Raw genomic sequence first — 22,963 nt, forward strand, 5'->3', positions numbered from 1 at the left:
ACATGTTCGTCGTCATCATAGTGTGAAAGTATTCCAAAGCATGTGTTACGCAAATATGCATGAGGTCCTTATAGCTTATAATCATGACATAATGTACGATGAAAAACTTCCATTTATCTATAATCATAATAAGTTTGTGATGAAAAACTTCCATTTATCTATAATCATAATAAGTTTGTGATTTCTGCTTACATAATTCTTGTACATTTTATAATATATAGCATAACTTTCCTAACATAGTCTGAGGAGGTTTATGTCTGAATATATATATATATAGCTTTCATGACATAGTATGAGGAGGTTTGTGCATCATATATAGCTTTCAACGTCAATGGATATTTTTGGAAGATGTTGATGGTCTTTCAATAGTATCATATATAGGCGGTTCTTTGACCTTTTTACCTTAATCAATAGGGCTTCGTTTTTGTCGAATATCTTAAAAAACGAGCCAACTAACTCCACTCTGCTACCTTCTTCTGTCATTTGATCAAGGCTCTACTAATATTGATCTTCAAACTCAAAATGTAATATACCTTGGTCAATAGACGTTGGTCGTCGTTGTACAATAGAACAAAATGGATCCTTTTCCTTGAATCGATAAAATTGTTCAGTCGCAATACTTCACGTTTCCAATGAACTTCTCATTAAGCTCCNATGTAAGAGTAGCACATGGCTTGAGTATTTTAAGAAATACTAAGTAACCCTAACCTCATTATTGGGGTCAAAAAAATGCGAACACATGGAATATAGTGTGACCTATTCTTTTAACATAGCATAGCATGGTCTTAGGCAGCTTCCCAGTTCGGGCAAGGTCGAATTTTTAGTACTTCTCTACACATGACCCACATATATGAGTATTGGTGCACCAGACAGGTTCACACACACGTGGGACAACCTCATCGGGCTAGCAATCCTAACGGGCTTTGTGTCGAGCACCACGGAGGGAAAGGACCCCTATAATACCATGGTGTACATAATGTGGTAAACCATAAGTCATAATGTTTATGTTCGTCGTCATCATAGTGTGAAAGTATTCAGAAGCATGTGTTACACAAATATGCTTGAGGTTCTCATAGCTTATAATCATGACATAATGTACGATGATACACCTCCATTTATCTATAATCATAATAAGTTTGTGATTTCTGCTTACATAATTCTCGTACATTTTGTAATATATAGCATAACTTTCATGACATAGTATGAGGAGGTTTATGTATCATATATATAGCTTTCATGACATAGTCTGAGGAGGTTTATGTATCATACATAGCTTTCAACGTCAATGGATATCTTTGGAAGATTTTGATGGTCTTTCAATAGTATCACGCGGTTCTTTGACCTTTTTACCTTAATCAATAGGACTTCGTTTCTGTCGGATATCTTAAAAAACGAGCTAGCTAACTCCACTCTGCTACCTTCTTCTGTCATTTGATCAAGGCTCTAATAATATTGCTCTTCAAACTCGAAATGTAATATACCTTGGTCAATAGATGTTGGTCGTCGTTGTACAATAGAACAAAATGAATCCTTTGCCTTGAATCGATAAAATTGATCAGTCGCAATACTTCACGTTTCCAGTGAACTTCTCATTAAGCTCCTTGAATTTTGCTCGTTCTCTGGTCATATGGTTGCTCGCTCGATTGTCTAGGTACCATCTGCGAAGAGGTCTGCCATAATCTTCTCTTCATTGAGCATCAATAGGTTGGGCATCTTCTCGGCCAACATGAGTGTAGGCTCTTCGTTATCTGTGAATGTGAGGTTTGCCTCCTCATCGCACTTCTTGTTGTGGCACTCCACCGCATAATACCTGTATTTTTCACAAGAGTAACACTTAATCATGCTCTTCTCCTTCAATTGGTTGACATCGTCATGAGTTTATGAGGTATTGTTATGACCTCTCCTGTCACCACGTCTGTGGCCATGTCTGTAACCACGCCCATGATCGTGCGAGCCACTCCTCATGTGTGAGTAAGAGGTTATTCTACTCCTTTTTATCTTCGTAGCCACTAAGTCTCTCCTCATGCACTTCAAACCAACCAGTGACCTCCTCAACCGATATGTTCTTAAGGTCACCGAACTGCTTAATGGAGGTAACAATCTACATGAATCTAAGGGGGATAACTCGAAGGAACTTCTTGACGATGGAGATCTCCTCCACGTTTTTGCTTAACGAATGGATGTTACTAATGATCATCGTTAACTTCATGGAAAAGTCGTCTATTTACTCACCATTCTTCATTCAAATAGCCTCTAACTCACTTTACAAGCTCTGCACCTTTGCTTCCTTGACACGTTCCACACCCACATGCATTGTTTACAACATCCCCCACACTGCCTTTGTCGAGTCCTTCTCTGCCAACATGAGAAGGACATCCTCCGGGACTGCTTGGTAGATGGCGGTAAGAGCCATCATGTCCTTGTGTTCCTCAACGTCATCACTATGCTTGATAGCGCCCCACATGCCTTATGTGTATAAGTTAACACACATCTTTATCGACCATGCTGCATAGTTACCCTTTGTGAGTACTAAGTACTGGAACATTACTCTTTGTCATATCTCCTCTGATGACTTTGTATGGTGACGAAATTTGTTTCGACATCCTTTGCTCTGATACCAAATGGTTGATATGACTCACGGTTGAAATGTATTAAAACAAATATATTAATTTATAAAGAAAACTTGAAGGGAGAGATAACTTCTTAAATTTTCTCATCAAGTTAAAACCGCCAACAATTATTTAAGTAAATCACTAACTATTTTCTTAAATTTACGAGGGCAAAGAAGGCCCCTTCGGAGGCACGAGCTCAAGTTAATAACTATTTTTACTTAGTCAACCTTACTAACTCACATCCATCTTCTCCCTTTGTTCTTCGTTCACCAAACCCTAATATATATAACTCCCTTTCCTATTTCTTTCTCTTTTGATTTCATTGTTTATGTCTCTTTTAACTCCCTTCCCTATTTCCCTATTTCTCTCTCTTTTGTTTTCCTTATTTATCTCTCTTTTGCATTTTTTTTTCCAAAATAGAGTTCAGACCCCTCAAAAATGGTAAGTGGGGGCAAAATTACCGGGTTGACCTTGGCCCATTTTTTTTCTTTCTAATTTCTTATATTTCTTTTAATTCTCTTGGGGCATGAGCACTTTTTCCTTCTCTACCGGTCAGAGATTCACTCTCTAAGATCCCTAATAATATCCACGAAGCTCAAAATAAAAAAGAGCGATTAAGGAATAAGGAAACTAGGTATTACAGAGTACCTAGTTCTCGCTTTTTAAGAGTAACGACTATCTCCAAGGACCAATACCAATCCTTTAAGCATGTTTTGTTCTCACTTACATACTCCTAATAAAATGAGTAGGAGCTCACCCAACTTAGAATGGCTCAAAGTAAAACACACTTAATAATAGAACTATAATTGAGTAACCTAAAAAAAGGAAGGTGCACCTTGTTGACTTTCAATTCTTTCAAGTCTTTCTTATTTATCCTATTATTAGTATCGTTCTCATTAAGATGTGGTCTCTGTTTATTTATATACTCCTCCTTTACTCAAGTTTCACAATAACTTTTGGAGTCGATTCAATATGCCCACCATTTCTGCCATATTTATACGCTTTTCATTATCTATCTTCATAAGCTCCTTTTTGTAACTTCAATTATAAAACTTCCAAAAAAATTTATACATTTTTTTTCTTTACACCATGCAGCTCAGATTTTAACTTCACCTCCTTAGTTTCTTCAAAAGTAGATTAAAAGAAGTAAAAACAACATATATATCTTGTCACATCACCATGGAAACTTACTACTCTATAAAAACAAATATTTAAAAAAGTTTCTCATTTGTCATGAACATGCAAGATCACAAGAAACTGAAATAAATTGAGTTTATTGTAGAAAAAAGAGTCTAAAGATAATAATGGATTTCATGAATTAAACATTTTTATGTTGTTTGTTGTGAAGTAGATGGTCATTTGCTGCTTGAGCAATGTCTATGAGAGGCTGTATGGTAACAAGTGAGGCATTTGCAGCATCTTCTTCCTTGATATCATATTCAATGGTGGATTCAACAATGCAACTATCATCACCATTTTCAACGATCTTCAAGCGAACCCTATAGAGAGTAAACCCGATATCCAAGAATCCTCCTTCCACCACTTCGGTCTCTTTTATACGATTCTCATTATCTATTTTTGTGAATTTCTCCTTATAACCTGGGGCACCACCTAAACCTGCATTTATACGTAGACTTTCATATTACTGAATCCATACTCCACGTAACATATTTGATCCCTAATTTGTGAGATTCCACAACAATTAGAGAGAGGAACGAGTGTCATCGAGGATACTAGACCTCGAAGAGGGGTGAATTATAAGATCCCACATCGGTTGGAAAGGAGAACGAAACATTCTTTATAAGGGTGTTGAAACCTCTTCCAGACATTTTAAAAACTTTGAGGGAAAGTCTGAAAGGGAAAGCCCAAATGGAACAATGTTCGTTATAGAACAAACCCATGCGAAATATTGAATCGAAGAATGTCATGAAATTCTCTAAAGGCTTAAAACAAGAAAATAGGAAGATTATTAGAAGTTAGTACCTGGTGGGAAAATGATATTAAGAACAGTTCCTTCTCCTCCATCACCTTCAACCACCTCTATTTTCTTGATAAGGTTCGGGAGGCGGTTTTCAACCAATCGTGCGAGTTCGAGGCCTCCGTAGAGCTTCCATACGACGGTGGCTGGTGCCTGGATTACCGCCTCATGGGAGAGATGACCCAACATCTTCTTAGTTTTGAGGTGTGGGTTTGGTGGATGAAGACATAGAAAGATGATAAGAAATGAGAGGACGAACTAGTTCTATGAAGAGCAAGGACAAAGACATGTGAATAAGAATATTCTTTATGAGTAAAAGATGACGCACAAAATTAAGGAGGAAAATGTTAATTAAAATTTTAGTTCTTAGTTATAACGGAGCGGATTTTGAAAAATAGAATTGGAAAAACTTGTATTCTTATTAATATCCTTTAAATAGGATACAAGCTAATAACTATGTAGAAAATATAAAATAATTAAATATTGAGAATAAAATAAAATATACAGTAAATCAAATTAAATAAAGAATATTAAGATATAAGGGAATGTTTATGTTTGATGTGGTGGTCAATCATTAACGCAAAATAATTGTTTATACAAAAGTATGGATAAATGATAATCATTCATTTGCTTGTATTTTTTTTTATTTAAACTTACTTTAGGGAAAAAAAAATATTTGTGTTCTAATTAATTATGAACAACTTACAAATGTATTAATGGATTTAGATTGTAATTGTACGTTCACCTATCATAATTTTAAAAAAAATATTTTTTTCTTCATCGACGATGGAACAGGTACGAACAAGAAGGGGCTAGGTAAAACGAAAAGCGTAGAAGTGGTCATATCTCCTCAAGTTTTTGTGGGAAAAAAGAAGATTAGGTTGATCTAGATCGAGGAGACGAAAAGAAATCAGGGAAAAACCCGAGTGCCCATGTGTGAACTCTTGCTCATGGGAGCTCCGTTTTTAGCTCAATCGATGTGGAATCATTCTTGGAAGTTGCTTAAGGGATGATTTCTCTTGGTTATTATTTTTGTTGGAGAAGAATTCTACCGACTAAGGTAGATTATAATGGATTAGAGTTTTACCGGTTGACTTTAATGAATACTCTTCCTTAAGATTTGAGCTTTGTCAAGTTAGAGTTTTAAAGAAATACACCTTTGATCTTCTTGTATTTATAATGATGAAGCATAATACATTGGATTCTTAGTCTATGATTTCTAATTTTTGCACAAAATAGCACTATTTCATATGAGTTCTAAAGTGCATGATGTATGACCCAACATAATATAGACTATGCTTCTAAGGTGTATGCATGAACAAACCGTAACAAAAAACAATAAAGAAAAATATGGATGCATGCTACTAAGTAGTACAATAAGGTAGCAAAAGGAATTGGAAAATCGGGATGCCAAGGAATTGGAAAACTTTATCTTTGACATAGAATAGTTCTTCAAAGCTACAGGAACTTCTTCCGAAGACCTAAAAGTTACGTTAGTCACAATGCATCTCGTGGAAGATGCGAAACTCTGATAACATTCAAAGGTGAGTGATATCCAAAATTGATCATGCACCATCAACTCATGGCAAAACATTAAGAAAGAATTAATAACTTAATTATTCCTCGAAAATGTTGAATCATAGTGACTGAAATTGCAAGAACTGAGACACACTGTTGGAGAAGGACAAAGTATACTGCTTTGTCCAAGAATTGCAATCTTAGGCCAAGTAAAGTTATACAAACAAAAGGTTTGGCAGCAGCGCATTCGCTGCTGCAGAGCGACTCCTAAACTTTGGGGGCGAAGCTAGATTCCAACTCGCTCTAAACTTTGGGAGCGAAGCTAGATTCCAAAGAAAGAGTACACCAACCTCAAATTGTCAATGCAAACCTTATACTTGGGTCAGCGAAATGATGGCACCAATTGGCCAAACAGAGAGAATGATAGACCAAATGGGGAAACAGATAGACCTCCTCAGAGTACAAACGTCGGACAATCTCGAGGACTCTACCCCAGAAGGAACTATCCAATGACCCTTTAAAGTGTCTTTTGTGTACAGGCCCCATAGATTGTCCTACTGCTCTCATCGGGCGTCCCTCAGTGCACTCCANAAAAAAAAAAAAAAAAAAAAGGAAGACAAAGATAACTCCAAGATGGGTGCGCTGAAATTTTTGTCAGTCATTTAAAAGAAGATCGACCTGAAGGAAGTAATAGAGAAGGGCTTACGTTCGTAGATGCGATAATAAACTCGAAACCCAACAAAAGCACCTTGATAGACTGAGCCGCGACTCATAATTTCATTGTTGACCAAGAAGCTGGAGATTGAGACTCATAATAGAAAAGAACCCTATAAAAATGAAAGTTATTAATTTTGAGGCCCTACCTATAGCTCGAGTTTCTAGGAAAGTTTCCTTGAAACTAGGGGATTAGTTAGGAAAAATGAACTTGGGTTTGGTTGGCATGGATGACTTCGATGTGTTACTTGGAATGGACTTCCTCCCAGAGCATCCCAATGCCATTGGTGAAGTGCATAGTGATTACCGATTGCAATCCTATAGTAATCCCCACAAGCATCAAACAACCAATCAATCTCATAATGATTTCCGCCTTACAACTGAAAATAGGGCTCACGCGCGAGGAGCCTACATTCATGGCTATACCTCTAGTGGAAGATGTAACCATTCAAACCCATTCTGAGTGAAGTTAGGGATGTCTTAGACACTTATGCTGACATAAAGCTCGACAGCTTGCAAAAAATGCTATCACCTCGTCGGAGTATTGATCACGAAATTGAGCTTCTCCCTGGGGTCAAACCTCAAACGAAGAATGCATATCGGATGGCTCCCCCAAAGCTATCTGAATATAGAAATCAACTAGTGAAATGTTGGTTACAGGATTCATCCGCCCCCAAAGGTGCCTTACAAGGCCCCGTACTATTTCAGAAGAATAAGGATGAGACATTACGTTAATGTATAGACTATAGAGCTTTGAACAAGTTGACGGTACATAACAAATATCCCTTGCCAATAATATCCAACTTGTTTGACCAGCTTTAGAGGGCCAAATAATTCACGAAGCTAGACTTACAATCAAGGTACTACCAAATACGCATTGCTAAGGAAGATGAACCCAAGACAACATGTCCATGCCACATCAAACCCTTTATTTGATTCTATGTTGTATAGTCTTACTATTGTATTTTCTGTTTGTATGACTATTTGGCGAAATCATGTCTAGGCCTACGAGACTGAATTGCATCAAAATGTACTATAGGGGATGCGACTAGTCGTCAATTCTTCCTACCTAGAGTTATATGCTATCTAAGCCGTTATGTTGCATTTCTCGCTTATAGCCTATAACATTGCTTCCAAAACCTTCTTTCCATCTTACTTTTAAGCTCTCTTCAAGAATCCTTTCGTTTAAGTTCATTTCCATGCAAAAGATATTTCACATTTTGCATGAATATCCTTTCCTGAGTTGATATTAATTACTTTATCAAAACAAATATTTGAAAAAGTCTCTTTTATTATGAAACATAAAAGATAAACAAGAAACTAAAATAAATGGAGTACAATTAAAGTAGTCTTAACCTTATATGATTTTATTGGGGTAAATATTGGTGGGGAAAACAGGCTATAGATGATGATGGACTTCATTAACTATGCATCTTTAAGCTGTTTGTAGTGAAGTAGATGGTCGTTTGCTGCTTGAGCAATGTCTATGAGAGGCTGTAAGGTAACGAGTGAGGCATTTGCAGCAGCCTCTTCCTTTATTTCATATTCAATTGTGGATTCAACAATGCAGCTATCATCACCATTTTCAACAATCTTCAAGCGAACCCTATAGAGAGTAAACCCAATATCCAAGAACCCTCCTTCCACCACCTCGGTCTCTTTTATACGATTCTCATTATCTATCTTTGTGAATTTCTCCTTATAACTTGGTGCACCACCTAAACCTGCATTTATATGTAGACTTTCATATTACTGAATCCATACTCGTGCTCTAGTTTAACCTTATATATCAAACCTACATGTTAGTAAGGTGCATCAAGTCGGCGCTCGTGCACATATATTTAGTTTTACAACTTTTAAATTTGTATCAATTTAGTATCTGTATTATTATGATTTAATTCATATATTTTTTTTAATTAAGTTTTAGTCCATATATATTGGATCACCTTCATTGAATTAATCGTATTTAAATTAAATTTGATTCTAAAATAATTAATAATTCTTTCATAATTTTGTTTTAGAAATATACATCATTAACATCTTCGAGATACTTATATAAAATTGAGACATCAAACGTAACAAGTCTTCAATAAGACTATTTTTAAAAAAATTTACAAAGGAACTCGTAAGGGAGAGAAACATCACCGAACATTGTATTAAATACTGAATGAAAAAAATATGTATAAGCTTGAAAGTCGAAAAAAAAAACGAAGATGATTAGAAACTATTACCCGGTAGGAAAATGAGATTAAGAACAGTTCCTTCTCCTCCATTGCCTTCAACCACCTCAATTTTCTGGATAAGGTTCGAGAGGCGGTTTTCGACAAGTCGTGCAAGTTCAAGACCTCCGTAGAGCTGCCATGCCACGGTGGCTGGCGCCTGGATTGCAGCCTCATGAGAGAGTTGACCCAACATCTTCTTAATTTAGAGGTGTGGGTTATGTGAATAACGATATAGAAAGATGGTAAGAAATGAGAGGACTAATGAGTTCTATAAAGAGCAAGGACAAAGGCAACTGAAGAAGAATATTGTTGGTTGGTTTATGGGAGATTCCTGTTGTACAAGAAGACACAAAAGTAAGAGGGAATTTTTAATTAAGACTTGTTCTTAATCATAACGCCATGTTTCCAATGTTTTTTTTTATTATTTTTTTTTATTTGATGTCATTGTCATTGATATATATATCAATGATATCTTGGTCAAGAAAGGGTACTTTTATCCAAACATGCGGGATGACATAATGCAGTATACAAAGACGTCTCATCTGCCAATAGGATAAAGTCGAGAAGGCCAAGGTATTGGGACTCCTTGAACCCCTACTAGTGCCGATAAGACCGTGGGATAGTGTGTCACTAGACTTCATAACACACCTCTCGAAAGTAGGCAAATATAAAGTCATCTTGGTTATCATAGACTGGTTCTCGAAATATACCACGTTTGTTCTCACCCCCAAAGTATACTTGGCTGAGTTAACAGCTAAATTGTTCTTCAAACACATTGTGAAGTTGTGGGGCATTCTGTACAGCATCGTCAGTGACAGAGACAGTAGATTCATATCAATATTCTGGACCGAGTTATTCACATTACTGGGGACGACTTTAAATATCTCATCAAGCTACCACCCCAAACTGACGAACGGACAAACAGAACAAATCAACTACTTGCTCGAAGAATACTTGCGTCCCTTTGTCGACACTCATAAGAAGAATTGGGTACAACGGCTAGATGTGGCTCAATTATGTTTCAATTGCTAAATGAGTTCGTCTACTGGAAAAATCCCCTTTGATATTGCAAGTGGACAACACCAAGTCTTGCCCCATATTATTGATCATCCATATGTAGGAAAGAACCCTCAAACCCAAAACTTCACAAGAGAATGGAAGCAAACAATAGATATAGCCCGAGTTTATTTGGAGAACGCTTCCAAAGACATGAAGAAGTAAGCAAACAGGAAGCGTTGTTGCCTCCAATTTCGAGTAGGAGATTATGTTCTTATCGAATTAAGGCCTGAACAAATTAGATTCCGCAGTCGAAAGGACTATAGAATTGTTCGAAGATACGAAGGATCGATTGAAGTTTTAAAAAGAACCAACATCTTACTGTCTTTTGACTGAGTAACTCGCCGCTGGTGAGAGCAGAGAGAAATCTTTGGAAGAAGAAAACCAAGAAGAAAGAAGAAGAAAAACAAGAAATGTTTGGAAGAAAAAACCGAACGAGCAAGAGAACGAAAGCCTTGGGTTTTGTTGTTGCTAAAACAATGTGCGATCTTTCTCATTTCATTGAAGTATTTAAAATAAATCTATATTCTAAAAATGACCTAAATGGCCGACTAAACTTCAGCCACTCCCTTCTAAATGGCCCAAATGGCGAGCTAAAATTATGCTACTCGAATTGAAGTGTATGCGTCAAATTGTCTAACAAAAATTCAACTAACTAAATCAAGTAAAGACCTGAGAATAAACTAAATAACAAAAAATCACAGGGCTTTTATCTAACAATATCCTCCTAAAACGTGTGGTATATCTACCTTATTGTTTGAACTTCAATCTTTGAGTCAAGTTTCTCAAATTTTACCTGCGCCAGAGGCTTGGTGAAGATGTCTCCAAGTTGTTCCTCTGTTAAGATGAAGTCAATCTTGATAAGCCCCCGATCTGCACATTTCCAGATGTAATGGAACCTGATCTCTATGTGCTTGCTCCAGTCGTGCAAAACTGGATTTTTGATCAAGGAGATCGTAGACTTGTCCATGTACAACATTGGTGGATCGCCTTCTCTTCCTATCAGCTCCTCCAACAGTCGCACAAGCCAGACCCCTTGTATGGCCGCTGTCCAAGCTGCGGTGTACTCTGCTTCACAAGAAGACAAAGCAACTACTTTCTGTTTAGTTGATTGCCAGCAGATCACGCCGCCTAAGAGAAAGTAAATCATCCCGCTAGTTCTCTTACGATCATCAACGTCATTGGCATGTCACTATCATTGTATTCGACCAGCTCAAGCTTCTTCCTTCCTCTCCCTGCACAGTATCTCACACCCCAGCCTCTGGTTCCGGCAGCATAGCGCATGATGCACTTGACTGTCATAAGATGTTCCTCCCTTGGTGCTTCCATAAACCTACTCACGTATTCAATGGAATTGGTGGCGTCGATCGCAGGCTTAGTGCCGGCCTTCCTTAGCTGGAGTCGGGCCTGCATTGGCGTCCTTGTAGAGTTACTGTCTGCCAGCCTAGTTGTGTCCAGCAGCTTCTTCACATACGCACTTTGACAAATGGTGATGCCGGCAGTACTCTGCTGCACTTCGATGCTGAGGTAGTAGCTGAGTGCACCGAGATCGCTCATCTTCAAGGTCGTTGAATTCTTCCTCTTGAATCTTCTAAGAACTTCCATGTCGCCTCCAGTGATTATGAGATCGTCGACGTACACTACCACGATCCGCCGCTGCTCGCCGTGGTCGCACATGTACAGGTCATGTTCAGAGGCACAGTGCTTGAATTTAAGCGTCAACAGGGTACTATCGAGCTTCACGTTCGAGACTCGTGGTGCTTGCCGAAGCCCGTAGAATGCCTTGTCCAGGCGCAGTACCTTATTGGGGTTGTCGTTGTTGATGAAGCCAGGTGGTTGTCAGACGTAGACGGTCTTCTTCAGCTCTCCGTTGAGGAAAGTGGACTTCACGTCCATATGGTGGACCTCCCAAGAGTGACGTGTCGTGATCGCTAGTAACAAGCGAACGGATTCCAACCTTGCCACTGACGCGAACATCTCTTCGAAGTCCACTCCTTTCTTCTGAATGTAGCCCTTTGCCACCAGACGAACCTTACGCTTCAGCTTGAAAACCCATTTGAGCCCTATGGCTCGGTGTCCTGGCGGTATGTCCTCTAGACTCCACGTCTTGTTCTCAGTGATAGACGCCATCTCTTCCTGCATTTTCTTCAGCAAGCATGGGTTTTTCTCTACTTCGACGAAAGAGTTCGATTCATCCGCACTGATGGCATGCAGTTCAGCCGCCTCTTCTTCAAGCTCGTGCACCGCCAGTCCCGATGATTTACCTTCTCCTAGTAGGTTTTCAATCTTCCGTTACCTGGCTGCCAGACCATCATCGTGATCAGCATCCAGGGTCGAATCCATAGTACGTGTTGGCGTAAACGTGTCTGGTGTAGTTGCTGGTGGTGGTGACAGTGCATGGTGTTGCGCTCCTTCTTCCAGCTCGGTGATGAGGTACTCCACCGTGAATTATTCTGGGTTTTGGTCTGCCTCCATCACGTCATTCCACCGCCATAAGGTGTTCTCATCGAAGACGACGTCAGGCGATACATGAGCTCGCCCGGTTCATAGTCATTGAAGATGACCTTCAAACCCCTGGGATCTGTTGGGTTTTATGTCCTAAAACTCATAGTTTGTAAAGAGCTTGGCGAGGTGGGGACGCGTGATCTTCATGTACGCGATGCAGCCGAACACTCGGAGATGATGTACCGCAAGCTTCTTGTTGTAACAAACCTCGTGTGGTGTCTTCCCGTCGAGGTTTCACGTTGGCGACCGATTGAGGAGGTAGACGGCCGTCATGACCGCCTCTCCCCAGAACCTCTCGGGCATCCCGACAGTCATCAGTGGTGATCTTGTCATTCCGATGATGGTCTAGTTCCGGCTCCACCAACCCATTCTACTGGGGAGTAGGGCGTCCTTAGGTGCTGCTGCACATCGAGCTCGTTGCAGTACTTATCAAAGCTCGTCGAGGTGAATTCTCCACCTCGATCCGTGCGCATCCCTCGCATCTTCTTCCCGCATTCGGCCTCCACGTGCGCTTAAATGTGCTTAATCGCCTCCGCCGCCTCACTCTTCGCTTGCAGCAGGATCAGCCACATGAAGCGGCTCTTGTCATCGACCAGCAGGAGGAAGAGATTGTCGTGTACGAGCTCCAATGGCTCACCGGTGCGGTAGGATGTCTGAGACAGAAAATGGGTGCGCTTCTTCTTACCGATGAGACACCTGTCGCACAGCCTGTTCACACCCTCGATTGCTGGCAAATCGTACATCATCTCCTTCTTATGTAGTTTTTGAAGAGTAGGAAAGCTCAGGTGCCCGTACCTTGCGTGCCACCTCTAAGCTGCTTCTTCAGTCCTGGATGAGAGGCTGACCGGCTGTTCTATCTCCAACTCTAGGATGTAGAAGCGATTCGCCGTGCGTCGAACTTGCGTTAGGAGCCGTTGTCAATCGTCGCTGATCTTGAACAGCCCACACTCGATGGAAATGTAGCAGTCGGCCTCATCGAGTTGATCCAGGCTCAGAAGGTTAACCTTGAGCCTCGGGTTGAAGTAGACGCCGGTCAGCTTGCAGTGCTCGTCTCCCTTGTCGATGAATAAGATGGTGTTGTGCCCTTTGATCTCGACGATGGAGCTATTGTCGAACTTCACTGTCCCGCAAATCCCCGAGTAAAGCTCGGAGAACTCAGACCTGGCCCCAATCATATGGTTTGTTGCCCTCGTGTCGAGGACCCATTGTCGATGCTCGCGCTGCTCGCCCCTTTCGTCGATTTGAGCGAACACTCACTCCTCCTTTAGCTGAATCAGCTCTTCAGCTGGTGCCTTTGCCACGCCCAGCTGGAGCTCTTCCTCAAGATCTATCGAACCCTCACCGACGACGGTCACCGGAGCAGCGCCGTCGTCGATTGCTACTGTAGATTTGGAATCGAAATTGGGGAAGACAGATAACACCGATGCGGTCACCATGAAAAGTGTCGGCTCTTCCTCCTCGAATTAGGCCACATGGGTCTTCTCCTTGTTCCTGGGCTTGCTTTAGCAATCTTTGCTCAGGTGGCCTTTCTTCCTACAGTTCGAGCACCGGATCGGCCCGCCATCAGCCGATTCCTTCTTCTTGTTGAAATTGAAATCGCTCGGATACCAATTTGTTGAAAGATAAAGCCGCTTCGATACCAACCACGAATTAAAACGCTCGCTCTGAATCTAAACTTATTTAGATACCTCTCACAAAACTTTAAGGGGTGTCGAAAGGGGAGAGAGACAAGGAGACAAAGAAGTTCTCAAAAGGTTACTCCATAATACCTCAGACAATAAATTGCTTTCTGCTTTTCATCTCTCTTGTTCTTTTTTTCTCTACACACATTTTAGAACCATACATAAGGCCACTTTTATAGTTTTTGTAAGATAAGTTTAACAATAACTCCCCTCACTTTTCTCTCTCCCATTTTTCATTTTTAAAGATACATTCACTTTTATAGTTTTTATAAGTCTAAGTTTTAACAGTAACTTCCCTCACTTCTCTCTCTCCCATAAGCCCTTTTTCTCCTCAAATTTGGTGCCCTCACCTTTTTTGTCCTATAAGCACTTTTTCCTCTCAAATTTAGTGGGGTCTTTTTGACTAAATAACAAACAAAAATCATAATTACCTTTTTTTTCTCTCCTGCATTTAAGTTTATTTCTCAACACTTCTGCTCCCCTTCTTTTCTGCCGGAAGCAAGGTTTTCATGGCTTCTTGTCGCCTTTACCGTCGGAGGACTCGCTACTTTAGTTGGAGTTGTCGTGGAGCTTCAGGCGTGTCAGCCACTCCTCCTCAGTAAGGAGAAGACAACCTTGCTTATCGATAGCTGAAGTGGCATTCTTCTTCCTCTACTCGACGTTGCGCAACCTTCCGATTATTTCTTCCACCGTTAGGTTGTTCATGCCAAGCAATGTCTCGATTGAAATCGCGACTTGCTCGAGGTGATCTGGGGCGACCTGTAGCATCTTTTCACGATCTCTGTCTCACTGATGCTTCCACCAAGAGGGGTGATGATGTTGGCGAGCCCCATGATCCACTTGGAAAAATAATTGACGGATTCGCCATCCTTGAAGCGGATCTCCGAGAACTCCTTCTGCAGCTGCTAGATATTGGACTCCCGCACTCGCTGCATACCAACTCGGTAGGATTGCGCAGTACACTTGGTGGAGAGAGACGCCAGCATCTTCAGAGGCATAGCCTGCAGTATGGCGGCGAACGCCAGTCGATCCTCTCAGTACTCGATCACTTCTTCTTCCTTCGGCTTGACGGCATGTCATAGCCCTTGCGCTTGCAGGTTGACACGCATCAACAAAGCCCACTCGTTGTAGTTGGACCTCGTCAGCATCGGGTACTGCACAGAGGTGGTCGTCTCCTTGATCCCGCACTCGACGAAGATTCGGCGTCCGTCTTCGCAGCGCCGACCTCTTGGTGGCGGTAATGGAGACGTCGGTGCTCGACCTCGACGTGGAGGATTGCGTGAGCCTGTCCGGTATGGACCCCACAACGTGTGCATCTTCGTGTTTTGGAGCATCTTCTTCTACCTTGAACTGGGCTCTGATACCACTTGTCTTTTGACTGAGCAGCTCGCCACGGGTGAGAGCAGGGACAAATCTTTGGAATAAGAAAACCAAGAAGAAAAAAGAAGAAAAACAAGAAGAAATGTTTGGAAGAAAAAAACAGAAAGAGCAAGAGAACGAAAGCCTTGGTTTTGTTGTTGCTAAAACACTGTGCGATCTTTCTCATTTCATTGCAGTATTTAAAACAAACCTATATTCTAAAAATGACCGAAGTGGACAACTAAACTTGCGCCACTCCCTTCTAAACATGGCGCAAATGGCCCGCTAACATTATGCTACTCCACTGGACGTGTATGCTTCAAATTGTCTAACAAAAATTCAACTAACTAAATCAAGTAAAGACCTGAAAATAAACTAAATAAGAAACAATCATATCTAACACATCTGATTGATGTGTTGCCCACATAAATGAAAATTCACCCAGTAATTCATGTGAGTAACTTAAAGTCTTACCACCTCGACCCAAGCAACGACCATCAAAATGTCATCACAAGACCTGATGTCAATCTGAAATAGAAAAACACCGAAGAATAGAAGTTATCCTAGCTGATAGAGTTAGAAAAAGTGGAAAGACTTGTACGGAGGATTCAGAATTCATGGACAAATGAAATAACTTCCCTATAGAAGAAACCGCAATCCACATCACTGAATGGAGGAGGACAGGGATGTCAACCAATTAAGTGAGGGAGGATATCACGGTCATTCTCGTCTAGGGCGTATTGCCCATGGTCGCATGCTCATGCCACATCAAACCCTTTATTTGATTTCATTTTGTATTATCTTATTATTGTATTTTCTGTTTGTATAACTGTTTGGTGAAATCATATCTACGCCTACTAGACGTGAATCACCTCAAAATGTACTATAAGGGGATGTGACTAGTCATCAATTCTTCCTACCTAGAGTTATATCCTATCTAGACCATTGTGTTTCCTTTCTCGTTTATAGCCTATAACATTGCTTTCAAAATCTTCTTTCAATCTTGCTTTTAAACTCTCTTTCGAAAATCTTTCTGCCCACTTTCTAAAACCTTCTTCTCAAAACGGGGCTAGAGGTTTGAGCATATATTGTCCAACCATAGGCAACACAAATTCAAATTGACTTGACTCACTCGGTGTTCAGGGTGAGTGCCGCAAAGTCCGCTACCAAGAAAAGTACGATTGTGACAGGTAGCAAGTTGGTCTTCACATACGCAACCCACACCTTTTCTTCAAGGTTGATGTATGCTACTACTATTTTCCTTGCGTCTCCTCTTTAAATTTGCCACTATGTTTTTACAATGTCGATTGTCTCCAAGTTTGTTTTGAGTTACACATCCAAGGGGGCTACAACCATATCATTAAAGATGGCATGCTTGAAGAGTTGTAGTTGGAATATTAGGTTAATGGCTTGGGCTCCTCTAACTTTTATGTTGTGGGCTCTCTCTTAGTTAACGTGTACATAGAACTATTTCACTATTAGAACTTCTCTTGTTCTATCTCGTGGCAGAACATCTCTCCACAAAAGTTGGTGATGATATTTAGCCATGATTCTAGGAAGACAACTGAATTTAAGCCCTCCTTTTGTTTTCTTTGAGTTATAAATCAAATATTTGAAAAAGTTTATCTTTCATTATGAAACATAAAAGATAACAAGAGACTAAAATAAATGGAGTACAATTCAAATAGTCTTAACCTTATATGATTTTATTGGGTAAATATTGGGGGGGAAAACAGGCTAAACATGACGATGGACTTCATTAACTATGCATCTTTAGGCTGTTTGTTGTGAAGTAGATGGTCGTTTGCTGTTTGAGCAATGTCTATGAAAAATTGTATATTAACAAGTGAGGCATTTGCAGCAGCTTCTTCCTTTATTTCATATTCAATTGTGGATTCAACAATGCAGCTATCATCACCATTTTCAACGATCTTCAAGCAAACCCTATAGAGAGTAAACCCGATATCCAAGAACCCTCCTTCCACAATCTCTGTCTCTTTTATACGATTCTCATTATCTATTCTTGTGAATTTCTCTTTAAAACTTGAGAAACGACCTACACCTGCATTTGTATGTAAATTTTTGTGTCGTTAAATCAAATCCACGTGACGTGCTCTAGTTTAACCTTATATATCAAAACTCCTACATGTTAATAATGTAGATCAAGTCAGCACTCTTACACGTGTATTTACTCTTACAATTTTAAAATTGGTAACAATTTAGTATATGAAGTTTACAGTGATTTAGTTCATATACATTGCATCGGTTTCATTGAATTAATCATATTTAAATCAAATTTCTCCCTAAAATAATTAATAATTCAATTCGACCTACAATTTAATTATGTTATATTTATAATTGATCGTGTTTATTAAACCTTTATTCCATAACTATTTGGGTTTTTAGTTTTAAATTATTAAAACCCTTTTCAGTAAAAATTAATACACTCAAATCCATTCCAAGTAAACCTCAAATAAAACATCAAAATCATTAATAACATCAAACTACATTAACATCATCAAATATTTTTTATAATCTTCCTCACAAATATTTTTTCATAAGAATTTCATTTTTAATTTACTATGTTTAAAGGTAGGCCAATTCTTTGGTATAATTCACATTTTAAAAGATTTAAATAAATTAAAACATTAAAAAAAAATGTCCTTAATATAATATAATATAAATATTAAATATTCTTTTAATATTATTTTTTTTTATATATAATTTTGTCTTAGAAATATACATTAACATCATCAAGACATTTACATAAAATTGAGACATCAATAAAGACAAGTCTTCAATATAACAACTCTCAAACCGAACGATGCATGAAATATTGAATGAAAAAATATGTATAAGAAGTTTAAAAGCCGAAAACAAGAAAAAAAACGAAGATTATTAGAAACTATTACCTGGTGGGAAAATGAGATTAAGAACTGTTCCTTCTCCTCCGTCGCCTTCAACCACCTCAATTTTTTGGATAAGGTTCGAGAAGCGGTTTTCGACAAGTCGTGCAAGTTCAAGACCTCCGTAGAGCTGCCATGCCACGGTGGCCGGCGCCTGGATCACGGTCTCATGAGAGAGTTTACCCAACATCTTCTTAGTTTAGAGGTGTGAGTTTTGTGAATGACGAGACAGAAAGAGGGTAAGAAATGAGAGGACTAATGAGTTCTATAAAGAATAAGAACAAGAATATTGTTGGTTGGAGTATGCGAGATTCCTATTGTAAAAGAAGACACAGTTGAGAGGGAATTTTTTAATTAAGACTATTGTTCTTAATCATAATGCCATGTTTCCAATGTTTTTTTTTTTTTTTTAATTTGATGTCATTGTCATTGTTATATATCAATGATGAAGAGACTATGACCATTGTAAAGTTTTTATTTAGATTTATCTTTGAATTAAATTTTTAATTTTTAGTATGCTGATTATTGAAGGGATTTAGCATAAGTTTTGCAAAAAAAGTCAGAGTTGATTTAGAACGGAATGTGGTATTCCGATGAGATGAACGTCAAGAATTTACAAGATTATAAGTTTTACAGTTTTGGATGATATTTGAACTCTATCATTTTATTATGAGGTTGAGTAACAATTACAAGAAATATATCTTTGAGTAGATAGATTCAAACTCTACGTGAAGAAACCAAATTGATTCAAGTTTTGTGCAAGAAATTACAAAAATGCAAAGAAAATAGGTTGAAATCCTCATCGATTTCTGGAAAAACAAATTGCTGGGAGAAAGAATCGGCAACACGCGGTGTACTGTGGGCGACCGAACACGACTAGGCCGTTGAGGGACAATTGTCATGCGCTGAACGGTGAACCGCATTTGGCTTCAAGCGGCGACATGTGTACGAGTCAACCCGATTCAATCCATACTCAACTTGAGAGCCACCTACTCAAACTCGGAATGCAACCCAATTTTCCTCTGTTAAGCCTTTGTTTGCTAGTTTTTCATCCCGATTTTGATACTAACCCTAATTTTAATTGATTTAGGACCTACAAATGAGTTTTCAAAAATTTTAGAGCTCCTAACACACGAAAAAGCTAGCTTGGGAAGGCAAGCGTCATCCAAGTAAGTAACTACACAGACATTAGACAAGTAATACTTGTAGGGATCGCTAAAACATTCTAGCATGCAAGCATTGGTTACATTTTGTGGTTAGAAAATGGATGTTAAGGACTTCGGAAGAGCGTTCTTGGATGAGTATGTATTATATGTATGTAATGAAAAAATTACTATTATAGTCCTAGTTTGAAATTTTCAAGAACCATATTGTCGTATGTATTATGCAAAGCTAGAAAAAGAATATGTATGACTAGAATACGAGTTGGGCAATACGTATGAGTATGTTATGCATAATGTAAGAAATTATAAAAATGCCCTTATGAAGAAATTTTCTATGCATATTGTTTTATATACTTTTTAATGTGTTAGTAAGGAGGGTGAACTATTGTGATTTGTGCTCCAGGTGATTGATGTTATCTCCCCATTTAGCTTGTTTTCTTGTATGTTTGCATGATAAAGTATGTTTTAGCTTCATGTGTTTGATTGTGTGTTCTCCTCGTAGAGCGTATTTACCAACATAGAGTTGGGCATTAGAGTTAGGTTGGCTAGACAATTACTTAGGTTAGGATGCCTCCAATAGAATGAGCACCTTAAGATCATGATCAACCGTCACAAGGACTAAACCTTAGTTCTCCCAAACTAAGAAAGACTCGAGGAGTTAAAACAGAGCAGCCTAAAGTCAGAAGTTCACATTAAGCCACCTAGTCGCCTTAAGAATCCAATCGACCTTCTCACCTTCCAGATATGACTATGGTAAAGTTCAAATTATTGATTACGTTCTTAGGGTGATCGATAGCCCTAGTAAAGTATGCATAAGATAACTCATTTAAGATTAGGACCCTACAACAAGTGTAGGTTACATGTTTACCTAGGTTAGTACGTTTCCAGTAGACCATGTACCCAAGATCGTGAACGATAAGAGGTTTAGACCTATGTGCACCAATAGATTGGTTTAGCCCGAGGAGTTAACTCTAAACATCTTGGAGACGAGAGATGTAATTTAAATCACCTAGACACCCCTAAGAACCTAGTAGACCTTTGCGACATCCATGACTGACAAAGGTAGCCTCCTAGGCTGATAGTAATTGGTATAGTATTTAAGGAACTTCCATTTTCCTTCACACACTAGTACAGTACCATTGAGCTAGGCGTGAGCCTGTTTAGGTATGTGTTACACAGTGTTTTATTGAATTACTCTACACGAGGTTGTCGTGGTGGTCTACTAGATCTCTAGGGTGGTTTGGCGGTCTTGACATGGATTCACGTCTCCAGGTTCCTCAATTATAACTCCCTGAGTTTGGATCAAACAAGAGCACTAGAATCACACCCTCTGATCATCTCTCACGATTCTAATGTACTCGTTCTACTAGAGGTGTTCCATCCTAGGTCATAGTCTAGCCAAACAGACATCTCACCCTATTCTTAAACTGTTTCTACTATTTATCCTCCATAGCCATAATCATACATTCAACTACCTGGAGTCAATCGTGCATACAGTCACACATGCTCAGCGGGGTGATAACATCAATCAAGCACAATTATGTACAAACAGTAGTAAATAATCCATTACGTCTTGCAAGGAGTAATTCAGTTATGTCAATACCAATTGTGACTATTCTTATACTTATCCAATCGACTTAGGCTCAGATCATACCTAAGTTAACCACTTAGGGTTTTGTTTCACTAGCATGCATGTGTTACCAAGCGATCCCTACAAGTATTACTTTCTAAAATCCGTGTGCTTACTTACTTGGATGACACGTGCTTTCTTCGGTTAGCTTTTCAATGTGTTAAAGTCTCCAAAATTTATGAATCTCTTTGGTAGGTCCTAATTCAAGATAATAAGGCCAGTATCAAAATCGAAGCGAAAAACAATTGAACCACTTGCTCATGGGACCTCCTATGCACAAGCACACGAGCTTTTGGTAAGGACTTAAGCATGAGGTTAGTTTTTCTCGAATTTCCTTGCATGCCACATGTCGCTCGCTGATAAGCCATCGTACACACATGTTCCCCCATTTGATCTCTAGCAACCACGGTCTCTAGCAACCAGCCATGTGTCTTTGCCTATGGCTTCAATCTTTCAGATTGGAAGACCTTGTCCTTCTCATACATATCTTAGATGTCCAACATCTGCACTAAGAACTATTCGACATATTCTCAAATGTTTCTTATGTATTTGAGTTTGGTAGTTTTCTTCTGGCCAAGATTTTGACATTCTCTTCTCTGGGAAGAATTGACATCGAAATTTTTGTTTTAGTTTTTTCCAAGTGTCTACTGTGCATCACCCTTCTTGAATGTCCATGTACCTTGACGTCCACCATAGTTTTGCATCATCTGCTAGATGTATGGTGGCCAAGGTGATTTTTGCATCCTCTATCATCATGTTCATTGTCTGGAAGTATTACTCAAGGTTGAAGATGAAGTTCTCTAGGACCTTGGCGTCTCGAACCCCACAAAATAGTTTGGGTTCCAAAATCTTGATCTTATTGAGTTGAATCGCTCCCCTTGTAGGGGTTTGACTTCTCACCGCTCTTATGGTGAGGTTTACCCTAGCACTCAGTTCCATCATTTTTGCTCTAACCAAGTCGAGGGCTACTTTCACATCTTCAGATAGCTTAATGACCAGTTGAATAATTGCTTTTTGGGAGGTGTTTAAATTATTGACTCGCTCTTCAATTAGGGCAGCAGAGCTCGTCGAGATGTCTCCTTGCTCGAGGCCACTAGTCTTTGTGAATTTTGCTTCAAGGTTGTCCATTATGTACATCAGTTCCTAAATGGGTAACCCATATAACCGACCCGCTACTACATCAACCATGTCGGTCTTGTCAACAAGTTTTTCACCCGCACGTCCAAGTACTGAATACTATCACGTACTTCTCGCAAGTATTGCATTTATTCTTCTACATCGACCAGTTGGTCGACATTGGACTCATTAACTTGCTTGGTTGTAGACATGTTTATCGAATCACTTTTGGAGCCAACTCGGCTCTAATACACTCATAATCGCACTCTTATGGGATGTTTGTAAGCGATTGTGGGGCACTCACTCTCACAACCAAGTGAGCTAGCTAACTTGAAATCATGTCATCTTCGACAAGATGAAGTATACCCAAGATGAAACCTCATACACTTATAAAATAAATTAAGGAAACTATACATCATGAAAACAGTAAAGGAAATAAAATGATACAACACGGGGTTTGACATGTAATGGGCATCACACCTTGGACAAGCATGACCATGAC

General features: G+C 39.3%; 3 protein-coding genes across 4 annotated transcripts; all 3 read right to left on the minus strand.

Annotated features, from left to right (window-relative positions):
* Window positions 1–3,812: 3,812 nt before the first annotated feature.
* Window positions 3,813–4,865, minus strand: LOC111776986 (S-norcoclaurine synthase 1-like). Of its 2 annotated transcripts, XM_023656416.1 has the most exons (3): window positions 4,690–4,834; window positions 4,596–4,647; window positions 3,813–4,229 (listed from the first exon to the last, which is right to left on the minus strand). In XM_023656416.1, exons 1-3 carry the CDS (start codon window positions 4,777–4,779, stop codon window positions 3,931–3,933), a joined length of 441 nt encoding a protein of 146 aa, XP_023512184.1. In that variant the 5' UTR covers window positions 4,780–4,834; the 3' UTR covers window positions 3,813–3,930. The 2 variants fall into 2 exon arrangements, with proteins under 2 accessions (XP_023512184.1, XP_023512183.1); XM_023656415.1 differs by having other exon boundaries at window positions 4,596–4,865.
* Window positions 4,866–8,212: 3,347 nt separating this feature from the next.
* LOC111777797 (S-norcoclaurine synthase 1-like) lies at window positions 8,213–9,237 on the minus strand. The gene is made up of 2 exons (XM_023657515.1): window positions 9,054–9,237; window positions 8,213–8,546 (listed from the first exon to the last, which is right to left on the minus strand). Exons 1-2 carry the CDS (start codon window positions 9,235–9,237, stop codon window positions 8,248–8,250), a joined length of 483 nt encoding a protein of 160 aa, XP_023513283.1. The 3' UTR covers window positions 8,213–8,247.
* An 8,127-nt stretch (window positions 9,238–17,364) lies between these two features.
* LOC111777798 (S-norcoclaurine synthase 2-like) lies at window positions 17,365–18,765 on the minus strand. The gene is made up of 2 exons (XM_023657516.1): window positions 18,559–18,765; window positions 17,365–17,708 (listed from the first exon to the last, which is right to left on the minus strand). Exons 1-2 carry the CDS (start codon window positions 18,740–18,742, stop codon window positions 17,410–17,412), a joined length of 483 nt encoding a protein of 160 aa, XP_023513284.1. The 5' UTR covers window positions 18,743–18,765; the 3' UTR covers window positions 17,365–17,409.
* Between the last annotated feature and the right edge of the window lie 4,198 nt (window positions 18,766–22,963).

Source organism: Cucurbita pepo, chromosome LG16 (assembly GCF_002806865.2).
Source record: "Cucurbita pepo subsp. pepo cultivar mu-cu-16 chromosome LG16, ASM280686v2, whole genome shotgun sequence".
Taxonomy (NCBI): domain Eukaryota; kingdom Viridiplantae; phylum Streptophyta; class Magnoliopsida; order Cucurbitales; family Cucurbitaceae; genus Cucurbita; species Cucurbita pepo.